General features: G+C 37.0%; 2 protein-coding genes across 2 annotated transcripts; one reads left to right on the forward strand and one right to left on the reverse strand.

The window, feature by feature from the left end:
- Positions 1 to 1,999: 1,999 nt before the first annotated feature.
- LOC120418866 (60S ribosomal protein L14) lies at positions 2,000 to 7,326 on the forward strand. Its single transcript, XM_052709865.1, has 4 exons — positions 2,000 to 2,008; positions 2,053 to 2,154; positions 2,373 to 2,567; positions 6,966 to 7,326. Exons 1-4 carry the CDS (start codon positions 2,000 to 2,002, stop codon positions 7,203 to 7,205), a joined length of 546 nt encoding a protein of 181 aa, XP_052565825.1. The 3' UTR covers positions 7,206 to 7,326.
- On the reverse strand, positions 7,323 to 19,386 carry LOC120418865 (cytochrome P450 302a1, mitochondrial). The gene is made up of 7 exons (XM_039581399.2): positions 19,120 to 19,386; positions 13,748 to 13,830; positions 13,441 to 13,684; positions 13,196 to 13,383; positions 12,620 to 13,135; positions 7,553 to 7,875; positions 7,323 to 7,498 (listed from the first exon to the last, which is right to left on the reverse strand). The coding sequence occupies exons 1-7, from the start codon at positions 19,203 to 19,205 to the stop codon at positions 7,382 to 7,384; spliced, it is 1,557 nt and encodes a 518-aa protein (XP_039437333.1). The 5' UTR covers positions 19,206 to 19,386; the 3' UTR covers positions 7,323 to 7,381.
- Between the last annotated feature and the right edge of the window lie 784 nt (positions 19,387 to 20,170).

The following is a 20,170-nucleotide window of genomic DNA, read 5'->3' on the forward strand; positions in this document are numbered from 1 at the left end:
CTGTAAACAATAATATCAGCAATGTAAGCTTCATTTTAGGACCCAATTATCAATTTCGTTATATTGTGCAGTGTACGATAGCAAACTTGGATTGTTGTACAGAATAATTCTCATGTTGAAATTTTTACAATTTTGAATGTGTTCACTTTAAAATTTAGTTTTTCTATCCTGAGCCATTCAAATTGATTTTCATTTAATGTGAGTAAGACAAAAATTATATAGTTTTTATAAAACTTTTTAGTAATAAATATTGTCAAGAATAAGCTTAAAAAAGCAAATTATTTATACAGATAACGGAGTTCACTGTAAATATTTTTAAAATACTGAAAAATGACACAAAATAGCAAAAAAAAACATTTAAAAAATCAATTGATTGCAACATTTTTAAGAAAAACTTTTTTTTTTAATTTTTTGTGTGTTTCAAATAATTTTATAATATTTATTTTGTAAGATATTTGCAAAAAAGTGCACAATAACACAAAAAGTGTTTATTTTGTTAAGTAGATTTGAATCCAAATTTCGTTTAAATAAATTCTATTTATTATTTAATTTTAATTTTAAAATGTATCTTTTAACTATTTTTAAATGATCTCATGAATATAATGTTATGATTTTTTTTTTGCATTTTCAATTTGTAATAAACATTAGTTCCGGCCCACTACTGCCTCAGAAAAATTAGATCTGGTCCCCAGGGCCAAAAGGTTGGGCACCCCTGATCTAGAATTTTTAAAAGGTCCTATCTGCATAGGAAACCCATGACCAATAGGTTGTTTTGAAAATTTACTCTAGAATCTCTAGAATTCCTAAATTCAGAAAAAATAAATTCTTAAATGCTGCCATCGTAAATTACAGAAAACCAATGAACTTTGGAGAATTTTCGGAGTCATATTTTATGAGAGAGACTCAATTTCTGAAAGAAATAAAATTTCGTGATTCGATTATCCAGGATTAAATTTTGGCGAGGACTTCGGAAAATCGAGTACTAACTGTATTAAAATTTTACAAACCGCTAGTGAACGCCACATTCCGTTCTTTATTTGATTGGTTCCTTTTAAGTTGCATTTCCATTTGAGCAGATTTTGTTTTTATCTACAATGTATTCCTTCTGGGAGAACTGCCATTTCTACTACTCCATTATGAAAATCTTTTTGATACCCTTTCCATGACCGTTTTCTTGCTTTGTTTTTTTGCCTGCATTAGTTTACAGAGACATCAGCTGGCATATAAATATTTTGCTCTTTTTGCAAGTTTGCCGCAAACAAATTTGCGAGTTTGACAAACTGTCAGACACTATTAAAATAGTTCGAGTTTCTTTGTTTGTTTATCATACCTCCTTAACACACATTTAAAAAAAATTGTACGAATTCAACGCGTTATTACAGATTATAATTTGAAAAATCGTTGTTTGAGAAAAAAAATCAGAAATCTAAACTTTATTTTCCGAACCCATTTGCAGACATTCTGAAACAAATCACGCAGACATTTCAAAAACAACTTCTGCCATCCCTGCTGTCACGCGCGCAACGTTCTTTGAACTCTCCCCCGGACGGAGTTTTTTTTTCGCTCGTCAGGTTGGCAGCGCACCCGCAACATTCTCTTTCTTTCCGGTCCAAAATGGTAAGCGAGCAAGTTCTGTCGCGGATTCGCTCGTACCGAAATTCGCGCTGAAAATGGACTCGATCCGGCAAGTTCCCGACGGAAAACGGTTCCAGCGTGAAGAATCTACGCCGGCGGGCTGGATTCACTTTTGTGCGTGGTGAAAATTGGCGATTTTAAGCGAAAATTCGAGTGTTGAAGTTTTTCGACTGCTGTGTTCCGAGTTGATGCCGCAGTTTGCCACATGTTGGTAGCTGTCAGAAGTGTCAACACCGTTGAACGGTGCAGTGCGTTCCGACGTGTTCCGGGGGTCGGTGCGAGATCGCAGCAAGCCGTTTGATTCTTCACGCTGGAACCGTTTTGTGGCGTGGACTTGGAGGCGTTCGATTGAAGCTTTGCCGAAATGGCGTTTGTTCCGGTGCTAATGTTTGGATTTGTTATTGTTCCCTTTGTTAGGTTTTCACGCGCTTTGTGGAGACTGGCCGCGTGGCCAAGTGCGCCGTCGGCAAATACAAGGGACGCCTCGTCGCGATTGTCAACATTATTGACCAAAATCGGGTAAGTTTCTTGAAATTTGAGCCCGAAAGCACTTCAAAATTAATTTTGTTCAATTCAACGTGATGAAGTATTCCCACAGAGGAAACTAGAAGTTTAGGAAGGGCCGCCTGATCCATACATGAAGCCATATCTTCCAGATCTGAAATCGATTCCAGCACATTGCGAAATGGCCTTCGCCTTTCAACGAAAATGCTAACCAATGCTTCCGTTTTCGGCAGGTTCTCATCGATGGCCCGCTGTCCGGTGTGCCCCGCCAGCAGTACCCGGTGAACCACCTCCACCTGACCAAGTTCCGCGTCAAGTTCCCGTACACCGCCAAGACCAAGGTGGTGCGCAAGGCTCTGGAGGCGTTCAACGTTAAGGAAAAGTTCGCCGAAACCAGATGGCAGGAGCGTGCCAAGGCCAAGTCCAAGGTGAGTTGACGACTGTGATGTCCGCTGGCTACAAAAGGTTAAAGTTTGGACTGAATGATGGTCCTCGAGCGGAAATTGTTGTTCGTTGGCTGGGAAGTTGATATCTTTCCAAAATCACTAGAAGTCTATGTAAAACGTGTTATGGCGTTTCTTAGGAGTGTCCTTTTTACTAAGTACCCATACGCGATTGCCGAAGGGATCAGTGATGTAAACAATTACGAGAAAAGTTTAAATTGAAGCGTGAATCTCTGTTAGTAAGGGAGGAAGATTTTGAGCTGGATTCATTGACGAATAGTCACCATGATCTCTTAAACTTAACGAATCTTCTTGTTATGGACAGCCTCGATCATTTTTGAAATGGTTTATTCTTTAAAAGATCAAAAATCGATCGAAAAACGTCTCAGCTTATTGTTGGCTTTTGTTTCTTTTTGAAAACCCCGTTATTTGAAACACATATTTAGAAATAAAAATATTTTCCGTAAACAAAAATAAATGGAGGAATTGTTAACAAGTTGGAAATCGGTCCTGTTTCCATTCAAATCGCTGATCACTTTTTTCAACTCTTCTTGTTTTTGGACCTTGACCCTCTGTCTATATCATTAGAGCAATTAATCACCAAACTTTGTTCGAGGCATCTCTATGACCAAAAAAGCCATTTTGTGTTATTGGTTCATCCACAGATTCTCGACCCAAAACTTCAAACACGACAAAAAAGTAAATTTTACGGTTTGTTCACAAACAATCTCAAGTTGCCAATGTTGTTCGGTGGCTTATATCGCCTTTTTCGGTTGTTTCAGAAGAGTTTTATGGTTTTGTGGATTCTGAAAAAGTAGATTCCGAGGAGTTGTGATTTCGTTTCGTGCAAACGCGCTACGCAACGTTTAGGTTCGTTTCTTTTTCGGCCGTTTTCAGAAGAGTTTGCAAGTTTTGTGGATTGTGAAAAGGTAGATTCCGAATAGTTGGCATTTACAGTGAAAGGAGCCGGTTCGGCGTGCTTCATTTGTAAGAGCTCGGAGAAGGACGATGTACAGTACGGGAAGGTGATGGGCAAGTGGAGAATCCGGGTTCACACCTTTTGCCTGGTATGTTGTTTTTTTTTTTAGTTTTTAGCGGCTGTTTTTGAAACCGCCTTGAGTCTGGGGTATTAAAAAACACCCAAAATGCAAAAACTGAGAATTTAATTTTCAAATGTTGATATTGCACATTCACGACCAGTTAAACCTGTTTGGTATTTTAAGCTAACGTCCGTGTTAGGGAAGCGCTTTCTAGTGTGCAGATGAAATCTCATTTCGTCATTGTAACTGCCCTTCTCTCCGTCGTAAACTGCCGTTCTAAGCATAATTGTCCCATTAAATTTTTTGACGATGTTGACTTTTTAAAGTTTAGTTTGTCGTATACTTTTCGAAAAACCCAAAAATAAATCTAGTACTTTGTTCGGAAACTCATCAAAAACAAAACCAAGTCTGTTTGTCCCATCGTTACACTTCTACGCATAATTGTCTCACCAAGTTTTTTCTTTCACGGAATTATTAGTTATACAAATCACCGAGTCTTGTTTGTATACTGTATAGCAAGAGGATCACAAATAAGAGTGATAAAATATTAACTGGGGCGATTGGGGACACATAGGACGAATAAGAACCTACGGGACAATTATGCGTAGAAACACAGAAGTCGAACGAAAAATTTCAATCGCGTTTTTCTCAGTCAGGGTTGTTACGGAAAAGTCGAGAAAAAATCCGCGCCAGATCCGCGCCGACCCCAAAACCCAATCCGCGCGAAATCCGCGACATATAAAAAAATCGCGACAAACAAAGAAGAGAATAACATAATGAATGAAATTTTAAACGAAAAAAGAATAATAACACAAGGCATTTGGATCAGTACCGTTGATCAGTTGTGGATTCATATCCCGCCTGTACCAAATGGAAACATTTTTACCATTTCTGAAACAATATTAGCATTTTTTGCAACACTTTTAATATCGTTAAAACAATTATAACCATAAAATAAATCACAAAATTATAAAATCTAGGGATTTAGTACTTGATAATTCTCGCCAAAACTTTACTCTGGAAAATCGAAACACGAAATTTTTATTATTTTCTTCTCTAAATTTCTCTAAACAAAAATATGACTCCGAAAATGATCCGAACAAAGAAAACGGCCCTATTGTAAAATCCTACAGTTCCTTCCTTGACTTGACGAAAAGTACAAGTTTTCGTATCCAATAAAGCAACAAATAACAAATAATTTAATAATTTAAAAATTTAAAAATTTAAAAATTTAAAAATTTAAAAATATAAAAATTTAAAAATTTAAAAATTTAAAAATTTAAAAATTTAAAAATTTAAAAATTTAAAAATTTAAAAATTTAAAAATTTAAAAATTTAAAAATTTAAAAATTTAAAAATTCAAAAATTTAAAAAAATAAAAATTTACGAATTTAAAAATTTAATAATTCAACAATTTAATAATTTAATAATTTTATAATTTAATAATTTAATATTTTAATAATTTATTAATTTATTAATTTAATAATTTAACAATTTAATAATTTAATAATTTAATAATTTAATAATTTAATAATTTAATAATTTAATAATTTAATAATTTAATAATTTAATAATTTAATAATTTAATAATTTAATAATTTAATAATTTAATAATTTATTAATTTAATAATTTAATTTTTTAATGATTTCATAATTTCATAATTACAAAATTTCATAATTTCATAATTAGATAATTTGATGATTTAAAAATTTAATAATTTAATAACTTAAAAACTTTCTTAAAAAATTAAAAATTACCAAAAAAATCAATTGTAATTAATATTTTCGTAATTTTTCAATTTAAAAATATTACTTTTTAACGTTTTTTGAGTCTGTAAGTTTTGACAATTTCAAGTTATGAATTCTGTTTTCTTTTATTTCAAATTGTTGATTTCCAGATTTCTTATTTTTTAATTTTCACATTACATTTCGCTTTTAGACGGAGCTTTTAGCAGATTTCTAAGTGCATTTCGTCGTGTTGTGATAATTGGGAGTAGAATCAATTCTACCTGAATCAGAGTGGCAACAGAATTTTTATTTTTTTCAATAAACCAAAAATTTAAATTTTTATATTGAAAAAACATAAAAATCTAAACAGTTTCATAGCTTCATTTTTTTTTAAATTCTGTAATTTTTCGAATTTTGTTATTTTGATTTTAATAAATTGGTATTTATTTGAATTGTTAAGCAGATTTTTTAAAAATAATGAGTTGTAATGTTATGTTAAATTAATATAACAAATCTCAATACATTAAAAAACATCGCTCCTTGTAGATTATTTCAAAAAACAATCAATAATTTTTAGAAGAAAATTTTCTTCATTCACAACTTCTTAGAAATTGATGTTTTCGCACTCAACGAAAAACATTGAATTTAATTAATTCCTAACAATATTTTTCTTTGTAATTTGAAAGAAATTCTATCGTTCTCAATTATTTTGTTTATCAAAATTGCTATCCGCGCGAAATCCGCGCCTGAGCAAAATTAGCCAGCAAATCCGCGCCAGATCCGCGCCATACGTGCCATCCGCGCGATCCGCGCCGTCCGTAACAACCCTGCAGTTGCATTTTTTTGAACATAAGATAAGTATGCGTAGAACGGCAGTAAAATTCTCAGCAAAAAAACAATTCTCGGTTTCGATCTCCTGTCCCCCTCAAAAACTGCCCGAAAAAAAAAATGCCAACGCAGTTTAACGGGACGCTATCCGTGATCGATTCCCAATCCTCCTCTCGCGTTCTTTCATTGCGGTTTTCTGAGAAATCTACAGAATCTTCGATGAGGGAGCGTGAACGAGGAACAGAGGAAGGAGTGTGTGAGAGAGAATAAGAGATGAGTGTTAGAAAGAGAATGCTGTTGCCAGCCAATCAGAAGAGAACTCAAAAACTATATTGACGGTCGCCTTTCCCTCGGATATTTCAGTGCAGAAATCATCAAATGATAGTTCTTTCTATCATACTGCGTTTTACAACACTGGGTAATAGTTATTTTCCATGATTATTTTATATCATATGACTCGGTGATTTTATTAAAAGTTCCGAAATAACTCGCAATATTCATTCATACTGAAAGGCAATGTTGATAAAGATCGCAGACATGAATCGTTTAGAATGAAAAGCTCAAACGTAGAAGAAGATGGAAATCTTTTCCAGCCAACGACAACAACAATTACATCCCAATCACACATGATGAACCCTTTATAACAAATTTCATTGATAGGAAAGGCCGACTGATTCATAATGAAGCCACTTAATTCTGATGTTCGTTGCTAACAACTCGCTCAAATCGAATCAGTCTCCAATTCAGCTATTCTAACGCAACACTTCTCTCCCTCTCACTCTTCCAGCGTTGCAACCTGTCCGACTTTGATCGGTTCAAGCTGCGCCTGGCCCGCGCCGAGCGCAACCGCATCGTCAGCGCCGAGTACAAGAAGCTGAAGAAGACGGTCGTCAACAACGGTATGCTGTTCGGCAAGCCCGTCAAGGGAACCAAGCCGCTGCCCAAGCGACGCAACCCGATCCCGAAGAAGGACGCCAAGAAGAAGCGCGTCCGGAAGACCAAGAAGCCCGCCCCGGCCAAGAAGTAAGGCGCGTGCTACTACTTCAACTCTAGGCGTTAAGGGTTAAGGCGAGGGTTGTGTCTGTGTACTGAAGGAGGGAGACAAAAATATAATTAAAGATTACCGAAAAAAAACACACACAAGCTAAGTCAAACTGTTTGATAATTTAAAACGATGATGACACTTTATTATAATCTTCACAATCATGCCTTCCGTGCTCGGAACTTGACTCTTATCGGTTGATCTGGTTGGTTGATCAGTTTCGTCTCCACGTCCATTGGAACTCGTCCGGCCCACTCGATTTCGAACGATCGAATCAACTAAAACAGAAAGAGAAGTTATTTCACTGGAGGCAATCGCAAACAGCTTCTCACCCTCAGCAGCAGCACCAGAATGTTCTGTTCGGCCATCCGACGCGCGATGCACGCCCTCATGCCGTGGCCAAACGGGAGCACCAGGTACGGATTGACCTGCTCGCGGCTGTCCCGCATCCACCGTTCCGGCACGAACTGGTCGGGATTGCTAAAGTATTTCGCCTGCCGGCTTGCGATCATGTTCTGGGTGACCACGACGGTTCCCTTGGGCACGTGGTAGCCGCCCAGGGTGGCGTCCTGGTTCAGGATACGGCCGACGCCGACGGAGATCGGGTTCAGTCGGAGGGATTCCTTGAGGACCGCGCGGCAGTAGGAGGCTTCGGCTGAAAGAGTTGAAAAACATTGACCTCCGTTCAACACTGATATCTCATGTAAGTTATCATAAACTCGTCAGGGTTAACTCGCAATTTTTTGCTTTTCCCCATACATTTTTTCGAATTTTCCCATACAAACTTCAACGATAAAAAGCGACCCTTACTTATTTTTACCTAAAGAATCGAGCCAGGGGGTATCCCTTACGATTTTCCAACATTGTTTTTGAAACCGCCTTGAGTCAGGGGTGTTAAAAAACACCCAAAAAGAAAAAAAAACTGAAAATTTGGTTCATTGGACCTGGAACCATTTGAAAAAAAAGGTGCAGGTGGTTATGTTACACATGACCAGTATGACAAAGAACTTTGCAAGATGATTGTTGAAATTTTCGATTAGAATGTCCGGTCCAAATTCCCCCCTTATAATAACCGTCCTATTGAACTAAGGGGACGGAAATTGCAAGTGGAGCTGAAATAGAAATCGAAGTGAAATCAATTTACTTTCCTTCACAACTCGAAAGTTACCAATATGCGGGAATGTTTTTGCAAGGCTGTTGCAAGCAATCGGCGGCAGTAAAGGATATTTGAACAGCAGACATTAAAAACTACCCTTTACAGGGCTCTTAATGATTACGAGATAGTTATTCTAAATTTCCAGAAACAGATTTTCGCAGTGGCACAAAACAATGTGCATCGCAGTAATCTATTTATTACTTCCTGCCTAATAAGCAATATATTTTAACTGCTTAAATTCAGAAAATTCAACTTTTTATGTTCAGTATCAAAAACCATAAAGTTTGATGCAGGCCAAGGATTGATACCTAAGAGCATGCAATGGCACTGACCTTGTTGCGTGCTCTTCGGTAGACGTCTACGTAAGGAACATCCTGGAAGGAGCGTAACTAACTACATCCGTAGTTCTGTTAGATCATCCGAATTATCTTGATCAGAACAGTATAGCTCTGGTTCCTTGCGAGTGTCCTATTTTCTTACCTCCACGTTGGCTTGGTTTTCATGATGACCTAGCTGGTGGCCTGTGGAAACGGATCGTAAACCTTTGACCACCGCGGGTCAGAGTCGAGACGGCTAAAAGAAAGGGGCGCGACAATGTGGGAAAGGGAAGTAATTTGTGATTGTAGACGGTATTGTTTTGATTCGCAGTATGTTGAGTCAACTGCTGTGGATGTACCTGAAACATCGCACAACGGGGTTTCTCTTCTCTTCATTCTCAGCTACCACCTATCTTCTATTTATTTTGTTTCACTGATTTTCTAACGCGGCTTCTGTTTACTATCCTCTATTTGATTTTGATTTTACTCATTTGATTCTCTTATTTCTTAACGCTTTTCCACTCTATTTTACCAATTGATGCTGCTGTAACAAACTTTCTGCTTTCCCTTAATTTGGCAGCGATGTTAATTTTGTTTATCATGTGCCTTTTCTTTATTTATCTATTTGAATAATTTCTCATCTTCCCTGTAAATTGCCCTCAATACAATCTAAGCTTGTTATTAATTATTGTTAATTTCTTTATCTACTTCATAAATTACTATCTTTCTTTTACTATGGATTCTTCAAATAGTATATTTCTATCACTGTCCATTGTTTTCAATCTTCACCCTTTTCTTCAAACAAATGAGGTTCGAGCCCTTACTCAATTTTTGGAATGATCGAAGAACTAACACAAATATTACTATTGTACTTTTGAAAAAACTTTTATAAAATGCTTAGGACCAAAAATTGTAACAAAACACCGCGACAAAAGAAAAAGCAACATATAAACACGACTCAACACTAGGAAAGATTTCAGGAGGAAACAAAACACAGTAAATAACAATTAGTTTTTGAATTCAAACTAAAAATAAAACAGTTTTTGCTTTAATGAAAGTTGATAGGCACACTATAAATGGTTAGGCGCTTATACTTACATCAAACCCTACGTAATGTACCACCCCCGGCCGAGTTAAAATGCGTAACCGGAAAAGAAGGTGTGCATGCCTGGCACGAACACTCAAAGCGTGTTCTAGCGTGCTGCTCGTACTGACTCAGAGCAAGGGTGAGATGTAGGTGTAAGGGCAGTGCGTGTTCGTCGGGAACCTAGTGCATAAGATCGGTCAAGGCCCGTTCTTACACTGAAAATTGCGAAAATTGCGAATTGCGAATATCAAAAACCATAAAGTTTGATACCCATATTGCCCCAACTCTTACGGCTCGGCAAATGTCCCCCCATCGGAACATCCGCGGGGCCTCCGTCCACTCCGGATTGTGGCCATCACTGCCAAAATGTCAAATTTCATGTCCGGTATCAAAAACTCAAAAATTTCTGAAAAGTTGGCATTTGATGAATTAGAGGACCTAAAACACATAAAAAAAATAAATAAATAAAGATGTGTTTTTTTGCAAATCAAGTTTTAGTGACAAAAAGTTAAACAAAAATCACCAAAATTTGTTTTACCAGTGTAGTTCATATCCATGCCTACAACTTTGCCGAAGACACCAAATCGATCAAAAAATTCCTTCAAAAGATACAGATTTTTGAATTTTCATACATCATTTTTGTATGGCCAGCTGCCAAATTTGTATGGAAAATTATATGGACAAACTAATGATGCAAAATGGCTTCTTTGGGCATACCGAAGGCACCAAAAAAGTTTCAGTCGAATTAAAAAATACAAAAAAAAATCGAATGACCAAAATCTGAGAGAACTGCTCAAATATTTTTCAAAGTTTATGTCGCAGCCCCCCCCCCCACCCCCTCCAAAATTGGTCAAAAAAATCAAAGGATTTTTTTTTTCAAAAAACTTTCAAAATTTCAAAACAATCTAAAATGCATTTTCAGCATTGATAACCATATTTAGCTTGTTTGGGCTGGATTAAAAATATTTAGATTTTTTATGAAATTACAATGTACAGCATTGCAAAACTTTTTTTTTTGTAAAAAATAAAAAATTGTCAACAGTAAGATATTTTGGAAACTAATGATTGCAAAACAACTGGACAGGTGTATCATAAACTTCAAATAATATTTGCAACGGCCTTACTGATTTTTTTTTAATTGTTTGAATCAATAATAAATGTTTTATTCAATGATATCTTGAAAAAACTTGATAAAGTTTAGATATTTTTCCAGAGTTTTATTTGTCAAATAAAAAAAATGTTATTTGAAGATTTTTTAGAATGTTTTAAAACATTTTTGAATTTGGAATTTTTGAACATTTCTGGAGCAACACGAGAAAAGGGCGGATAAGCATTTTGAAAGGCAGCATTTTGATGGGTTCAATAGGGACGTGGCGTTACATCGTGCTGCCACCTGGTTTTTTAAAGTGCAAGAGTGGAAAAGTGCTGAGTCATCGTCTAAAAATAGACGGCGTCCTATCTCGCCCAGCAAAATTAAGTCGATAAAGTAGCCGGTTTCGATGAGAAAAAGTGGAAAACGTGGTCTAAAAATAGCGACGCCATCCCCCTATTCCTGTCTGGCTCGGCAATATCAGATCCTTTCAAAGAGTAAATCTGCTCTCTGGGAATACTGACCGTTAGGGGATGGGTTTCGACTTGCGGCGTACTGGGTTTCTAATGCAGAGGTCGTGAGTTTGATTCTCGTACCGGGATGATGGAGTTTTTTTTTAAAAAGCTTGAACTGTTTTGTTTATTCTCAAGCTGAAGGGTAACTTTTTTTTAAATTCTTCGAAAATAAAAAAAAGTGAATATTACAATTTTTAGAACGCAAGAATTTTTTAATTTAATTTTTTTTGTGAGGATTTTAACATTGCGAATTCAGATGAAAGATCCGCACCCTGTGTTGGACGATCTACACTCAAAGTCAGAAGTATCCCTCAAAAGGGTACTTTCAATCCTCAAAAAGGATACTTTCTATCCTTTTTTAAAGTTCACCCGGCGTCACCCTTTTAAAAGGGTATGTCAAATTCAGTACATTTTCGATACCCTTTTAAAGGGTGACGAAGAATGAACTTGAAAAAAGGAAACTTTTTACTTTGAGTGCTATTTGGAACAACATTTGAGAGGGGCGGTACCTTTCATTCGATGTGTTTAAATGGGATGAAAGACCGTAAGAGCAATGTTTTACCGCCCTTGCTCTAGCTTTGTACTGTGTAATGACCATAAACTAAAAAATCAGGTTTCAGTAGAAATATTGCCGAAAATCAATGAAAAAAAAAATTGTAAAATTGATCGTTAATTATTAAAAATACATTGTAGAACGTTTTTTTTATATTTTTGAAAGGACATTTTTTACTTTTTGCAAATGTTGAACATCGAAAAAAGTCATAAAAATTTAGTAAAGTAAATCTTTCCCAGTTCCTGAGGGGAAACACTCTTGAAGAGTATCGGGGCCGGCATTTACAAAGCGGCAGTTTTTTTTTTAACTCGACTAATGTCAACATGTTAAGGTTAATGTTAACATTCCATACGTCGCCTTCCTAAGCTGTCGCTGATGAGGTCCAGCTTGTGACCTTCCCTTTACTAAGCAATCGAGAATCCAGAAGGGAAAAGATCGCCAGTTGTGTTGACCCGAGCCGGGATTTGAACCCCGATCTACCGCTTACTAGGCGGAAGCGTTACCACTATGAAAAATATTTTCATAAATTCATTGAAATTTTGCAATGATTTGGTAGTAGCATTATGTGATACTTTTAGCTTACCAATTTTGAAAAAACCCTGAAATATTAAAATTAGTTTTCCCATCCCATTTAGGAGGGGTCCTAACCAGTCTAAAAACAAATAAAAAATAAACACTCACAATTCAGTGCGGCTGCCTCCACGCAGTTCTCCCAAGGATCGGGCAGAATCTTACAAGCTTCCCGAAACAGCTTCTCCTGCGCTTCCGGGTTATGGCACAAATGATACAGGACAAAAGACGTCGTATAGGCACTCGTATGCACTCCCGCTAGCAACAGATCCGCAGCCATCCCGATAATATCGTGCAGATCCAGGGCCGGATTTCGCAGGTATTCCTCCAGCAGTGAGCGGGACTTGTGCCGGCCGGAGGCCAACTTCTGGCGATCTTCGTCAAAGTACAGCAACTTTTGCGACACCAAATCGATGGCGGTCTTTTCCATAAACTCTTGCGACTTGCGAAGCTTCCGGTAGGCACGTGTTTCGAAAAATCTCCAAAGCTGGAAGCCCTGATCGGTTGGTAGTATGCTCTCGTTTGTCCCTTCCGCCGCGTTCATTAGCCGGGAAGAGACGGAATCGGGTCGCAATTCCGCTTCGGAGAAGCTGTCCAACCGGACGTCGAACGCTAACAGGCAGATTACTGGAAAATTTGTTTTACGAAATTATTCAAACTTATTCAAAGAAATCACCTCAAACCGACACTCGAGGTTCAACCGAGATATTCCGGGCATAAAATCCGGAACGGAATCCTTGCTTTCTGTCTGCTTCACGCTGGCTACAAATTCCTTCGTGACCTGGTCCGTCAACGGGAGGAAATTTCGGACGCTCTGCGGTGAGCTCAGGCCCTTTTGCAGTTCTGACCGGATCTTCCACCAGTCGATTCCGTTTCTAGAACGATAAAGTAACTTTGAAAAGTCCAACTCAAATTCGGCGTCCAATAATCACGTGGGCAGCAGTCCAGCGGTACGATACACGTTCGGTCGATCCTTCCGGTACTTGGCAAGGGCGGTGTGACTGCGGCGTGATGGGTAAATTCCAGGCGTTTTGTCATTCAGTACAGTGGCGATGTCGGCCGGATCGTACAGCCAAACGATGTCCTGGCCGGGAACCATGGTCTCGCGGACAATTGGTCCCCAGCGGGCGTACTTGTCGGCGCCGGACTCGTGCAGGGCATCGAAGCTGTACTTGCCTGAGATAAAAGTTAGTATTGTTTTAATCAAATAAACTGTTTTTTAGAGCAGAGTAAAATTACCGATTCCTGGAAGGTATTGGTATAAGTTTCCTAATCCGAATGGACCACGTGGACCGGGCATCTCGTTGAACGGGCGTGGGGTTCTATAAAGATGTCAAGACCAATGCAGTAACAAACATTGTTTAGAGTTCAAGTGTCTAGATTTTCGCAAGTTTAACCACGATTTTAAATCTTGTATTTTTTTTATTGTATGAAACATTGTATTTTATATGCTTCAATAACTTAAATAAAAGTATAAAAGGACACAGGAAATACAAAAAAACGGATTAATTCAGTTTGTATAAAGAACCTCGTATTTTCCAAATTTAAACCCTTCGATTTGTTTCCTTTCTTGATGATTTGGAAGACCAATAGTTCCAGTTAAGCAAAGGTGCGTAACAGCCATCTCAATACTAAATATTTACCTTGAATGTTCATATTTGGGTTTTCGACTAATCAACTTTCTGTTTTAATTAAACAGATGATATTTTTTTGTTAACCGTCAAATGTCACTTTTTGGTCATTTAGATCTAATGTTTGAACAAAATAAGGTTCAAATAGCCAGTTCTCTTGCTAACCATTAAAGAAAATTTGAAATTTATCTTCTTATTTTATTACCATCCTTTTCGCACTATTACCTTAATTTTTTGTATGAAGAAAATTCAAACACATAGGATAACTTTTATTTATGATAGTTTCATTGAAATAAAAAAAATCATTTCTGCTAAAATCGGACTAAAAAATTAAACTTGTGCAAAAAATTAAAAGTAAGGTTTTTATCACTGAAAATAAAACTTTGTTATATAAGTTCAACTAAGTTCAACTAAATTCAAATAAGTTTATTAATTATATGTTAATATACAAGTTAATAATTTAACATAAATTTATCTGTATATGGGGTAAAAAAAACAACCCTCAATTGAAAACTAGATGAACAAACATTTTTTTAGCGCCTTCTTTGAGATATAAGTGAGCAATTGGGTCCTAAAATGAAGCTTAGATTGGTGATATTATTGTTTACAGCGATAAAGCTTTTTTTTCTGAGTACAATGACCCTTTGTACGACCACAAAGAGTTGAAAATGGATTTTTAAATCAATTTTGAAAAATTCACCGCGCGGTCCTTCTTGGCAGAAAAGCTCCTACTTGACAGCTCGTTCCAAGGGGACCATAGTAGATCCATCGAAAAAATGTTGTCTTGTCAAAAAAAAAAAAAAAATTGCGTTAAAATGAAAAAAAGTGATTAGAAATCTAGGGGCAGGACAACTTGGTCGATAGACTAATAATAGCTTATAATAGTTCGTTGATTGATTTATATTTCGTCAATACTTTAACGCGACCTTACCTGAGTTTGTGGATCCTTGAACCTTTGTCAGATAGAAATGTCAAATTGAACATAAACACACAAAATTCTGACGGTGAGGATTTTCATGGAAATTTCGAAGGGAAATTTATAAGTGGCAGAAATTGGTCATTTCTTCAGCGGGGACCATGCTCCGTCGGCCAGAAATGGTCAAGTTACTTCTGAAACACAAAGAAGAAAAATGCAGTGGACCGGTTAACTGATTCCTCTACGTCCCGCTACGTTGTAGGATTACCCGAAAAGTCATGTCCACCTAATCTAGCTTCCTCCTCTTGCTCCTCCTGCTCCACTTGTTGCAAAAGTAAGAGGCCATGTTCCGGGATCAGAACCCGTCCTGTTGCTTCCTCCAAAAATGAACCCTCGATGAATACTATATTCGTTAAAACGGAGAAGGCTTCTCTTTTTCTACGGAACTTGGACAAATTCTTTGCACAGGCCGGATAACATAACCTTATAATTAGAGCGCAAAGAAAAACAAAAATGCTGGAACCGGTAACTTTCCGGATTGGTCCAAAATCAATTAAATGGTGGAAGGGAAACAGCTTTCCGCAACGGTTCCGCATTTTAGTATGACCCAAATCCGATCACCAAATGTGGCCAAATGAAACCAGTGTCGAAGGAGAAAAACAATCGGCAACGAGACCGATTGCCTCCTTCTTCAATGTGGACATCATCATGATCATGGCCCCTAGTGGAATAGTTGAAGGAAAACCCGGAAAATCCCGGACCGAACCGTAAATGTTGCCTCCTCCTTCTCCTTGAACTGCACTAGAGGGCAACGCTGGGTCAAAGTCAAAGCTTTCGCCTACTGTCCTGAATCCTCCTACCGTTTGAATTCCGTCAAACCCGGTCAACCTCGGTTGAAACGCCAAATACTCCATTGTGACGGAATCTCCCTCTTCCTGTAATCGTATTTGGTCAATCTGAGACTGAACAAAGCATTTTTCTCTTTGGACAAGTTGCCTGTGATAAACGCAAAAGTAAGGGACCATGTTCCGGTGACCAGGTCTTGTCCCGTTGCTTCCTCGATCATGTAATAAGCAAAAATAAACACTCAATGAATATCAATGGGAAAGTAGCGGCAGGAGGAAAACTATCGGCATCTAGACCGATTTCCTCCTTCTTCCACCACGCAAGAGGAAACAATTGGAAGGACATAATCATGGTCATGATCGTTGGCAGAGCAGTTTCATGCCTCTTCGTGCCACATTGTTGGAGAAAAAACGCGGAAAATCTTTCCAACCATTGATATAGAATCCTCCTCCTCATCCTCCGCGAGCCGCATCGTAGAAAACGATTGGTAAACGAATATTTTCTGCTTTCGCCTATGGCCCTGAAATCTCCTCTTGTTTGACCTCCGTCAGCCCGTCTTTACGCCGGAGGTTAGGTCTTACTGTGCCCGGATTTGGCCAATATGGGATCGAACAGGACTTTTTTTCCGAAAATTTCCAAACGGTATCTAAAGAAGATAGTAAAATTTTGTCGCGAACAATATTTTGTTGTTTTCGTCTGTATGTCAAACTGTCAACTGTCAAATCAAGGTGTGCAAATGTAGGTCATAACATTTTCGTTGATTTATTGGCCAATAAATCAACAACAACGTCAATATGTTAACGAATGGTAAATATTTTTACTCTGTACACCCCCTAGTTTTTAATCGTTTTTTTTACCGTTGTACATAAAAATTGACATAGGGCTTTAGTACCCAATTCTCTACCAAAACCGGAAATGGATTTTATTTGTATTTTTTTATTTGGCTCAAACTTTGTGGGGACCTTCCCTATGACCAAATATGCTATTTTGTGTCATTGGTTCACCCATACAAGTCTCCATACAATTTTGGCAGCTGTCCATACAAAAATGGTATGTAAATATTCAAACAGCTGTAACTTTTGAGTGAATTTTCTGATCAATTTGGTGTCTTCGGCAAAGTTGTAGGTATTGTTGAGGACTTTTGAGGAAAAAAATAGGTACACGGAAAAAAATTCAGATTTTTTTATCAACTTTTTTTTTCACTAAAACTCAATATCCCAAAATACGTATTTTTTATTTTCGAGATTTTTTGATATGTTTTAGGGGACAAAAATCCGCAACTTTTGAGCCATATAGAAACATGGTCAAAAAATCTTCCGCCGAGTTATGAATTTTTGAAAAAATAGTGATTTTTGGAAAAAAATTGAAGTTTCATGCAAAAACAAGTTTGACATTACTTTTTAATGCAAAATTGAATTTGCAATCGAAAAGTACTTTACAGATTGTTTGATAAAGGGCTCCGTTTTCAAGATATAGCCACCGAAAGTTTGATTTTAGCGAAATATTTGCAGTTTTTCAATTTTTAAAAATAGTGACCATGAGTGACCATTTCTAAAAATATTTTTTTTGAAAAGTTCAGAAAATTTGCTATCAAATTGTCTAAGAGACATTGAAGATTGGACCTCTGGTTGCTGAAGCCACTGTAGGCTTAAAGAAAAAGAAACACGAAAATTGAAGTTTTCTAAGTCTCACCCAATCAGCCGATACGATATCTCAGCAATTAATGGTCCGATTTTCAATGTTAATACATGAAACATTCGGGCCAAGGGCCAAATATTGAATATTACGCCCATTTAAAATGCTAGTCTTAATTTAAACATTTTCAAAATATTTTTTTCGAAAAGATCGGAAAATTTCACGAATGTTTCATGTATTAACATTGAAAATCGGACCATTAATTGCTGAGATAACGTCATTAGAAAATGGTGGGCTGATTGGGTGAGACTTAGAAAACTTCAATTTTCGTGTTTCTTTTTCTTTAAGCCGCTGTATTTCAGCAACCAGAGGTCCAATCTTCAATGTCCCTCAGACAATTTTATAGCAAATTTTCTGAACTTTTCAAAAAAAAAATATTTTTAGAAATGGTCACTCATGGTCACTATTTTTAAAAATTTAAAAACTTCAAATATTTCGCTAAAATCAAACATTCGGTGGCTATATCTTGAAAACGGAGCCCTTTATCAAAAAATCTGTAAAGTACTTTTCGATTGCAAATTCAATTTTGCATTAAAAAGTAATGTCAAACTTGTTTTTGCATGAAACTTCAATTTTTTTTCCAAAAATCACTATTTTTTCAAAAATTCATAACTCGGCGGAAGATTTTTTGACCATGTTTCTCTATGGCTCAAAAGTTGCGGATTTTTGTCCCCTAAAACATATAAAAAAATCTCAAAAATCAAAAAATACGTATTTTGGGAAATTGAGTTTTAGTAAAAAAAATGTTGATAAAAAAAAATGTTGATCTGCAATTTTTTTTCCGTGTACCTATTTTTTTCTCAATAGTCCTCAACAATACCTACAACTTTGCCGAAGACACCAAATTGATCAGAAAGTTCACTCAAAAGTTGAAGCTGTTTGAACATTTACATACCATTGTTGTATGGACAGCTGCCAAAATTGTATGGAGACTTGTATGGGTGAACCAATGACACAAAATAGCATATTTGGTCATAGGGAAGGCCCCCACAAAGTTTGAGCCAAATCAAAAAATACAAATAAAATCCATTTCCGGTTTTGGTAGAGAATTGCTCAAGTTGTAAAATCTACCATTAAATATTGGAAATATCGGCTTGTTATTTTAAGAAAGAGTTATTTTTATCATAATTTTGAAATCAAAAACAGCATGCATTCACGTTTTGGGTGAACTATTTACACATTTACACATTTTACACATTATTTATCCGTCACTGACAAATATCAATATCAATGATATTTTACTGATTACCAAATCTCGAAGTTTTTTACTGTTTGACATTGGTAATATGTTTGTTAATGTTTCCAGATAATAGGTATAAATCAATGACATCGGAGATCTACTCTGCTTTCCAAAAATGCTTGAACTGTAAATTGGTTTAGATTTTTACATTCTTTTTTTTTGTGGTAAAGTATAACGTTTTTTATATCTAAAAAACATTCAATTTTTTCTAACAAATGTCTGCTTTCTAGACATTTTATTATGTTATGCTCAAACTGCAAATAATCGATTCCTGAATACTTACTTCTGGCTATCAGCTGAACATTTTCGAGCAGTAATCACGCTCGAAAGCGCAGTTGTACTCCGCAACTGAACAATCGGTGATAACATCCTCTGAATCGTTTAAATTTATTGCACTCCCACTAGTCAGATCAATTAAACACCCTTAAAATTTCCACCCAAATTTAAAGTACATTCGCGTACAGACGACATCCGCGAGCCACACAAATCTTCACCAACCGGTCACTGACTTGACTTGGATTGAACTGTCTGGCTGTGCTGGAACTTTGCAAGTCAATGAAAACATACAAAGCTCCCAATACAAATACCAGTACGAATCTGGACTGATCGCGCACATGATCATACAGAGCGGCGTGCCTGGTCAGCATGCCCGTACCTTAAGGTGGCCGTCTGTATTGGTGGCCTTGAATTCCAGATGATACCGAAAGTTGTATGTGAAAGAAAGCGTATACTGGACAGACGGACAGACAGACACATTTACGATTTGTTATTCTGATACCGGCTTACGGTGGAGTGTGAAATTGTGGAATGAAACAAGCTTGGTCTAATTCATCAACAAAATATAATCGAAACTTAACACTTAGTAGGAAATATTTAACGTGTAGGAACCTCCCTGACCGGGCTGCAGCTCAACAATTGGGTTGTAACTTCTTGCCGAGGTTAGTTCCCGCGGGGGCACCGTTGTGGCATCGATGACCTTTCGGAAGTCCGGAATCGTTACGGTCGTGGTCGTTGTCGTTGATGTGGTTCCCCGACTTCGACTTGGAAATGCGGTGACCGTTGAGTTCAGGCTGATTTGTCGAGTGTTTCTAGAAGCTGAGGGAGCTTGATTCGATAGCGCGACGATCGCGAGTACTAGTAGTAAGCTTAAGAGTCTCTGCAAAACGAAAGATAAACTTATTAGTTAGATAAATTTAAGTTGAGCAAACACACGATCGAGCTTACCATTGTGTGATGTTTAACCAACGATTTACAACCCTCTAGTGATGGGACACAGTCACACAAACCTTCGTTTTATAGATCGTCTTCGTTTCTTCCGGAGGCTATTTTCAAAA

This window comes from Culex pipiens, chromosome 3 (assembly GCF_016801865.2).
Source record: "Culex pipiens pallens isolate TS chromosome 3, TS_CPP_V2, whole genome shotgun sequence".
Classification (NCBI taxonomy): domain Eukaryota; kingdom Metazoa; phylum Arthropoda; class Insecta; order Diptera; family Culicidae; genus Culex; species Culex pipiens.

Coding starts and splice junctions, on each gene's coding strand:
- LOC120418865 (XM_039581399.2), bottom strand. CDS start 19,205: ATGTTATCACCGATTGTTCAGTTGCGGAGTACAACTGCGCTTTCGAGC. Junction 13,831..19,119: donor TGTTCAGCTGATAGCCAGAA/GTAAGTATTCAG, acceptor ACATCTTTATAG/AACCCCACGCCCGTTCAACG. Junction 7,876..12,619: donor GGAGGCAGCCGCACTGAATT/GTGAGTGTTTAT, acceptor CAACTCTTTCAG/CCGAAGCCTCCTACTGCCGC.
- LOC120418866 (XM_052709865.1), top strand. Junction 2,155..2,372: donor ACATTATTGACCAAAATCGG/GTAAGTTTCTTG, acceptor CGTTTTCGGCAG/GTTCTCATCGATGGCCCGCT. Junction 2,568..6,965: donor GTGCCAAGGCCAAGTCCAAG/GTGAGTTGACGA, acceptor TCACTCTTCCAG/CGTTGCAACCTGTCCGACTT.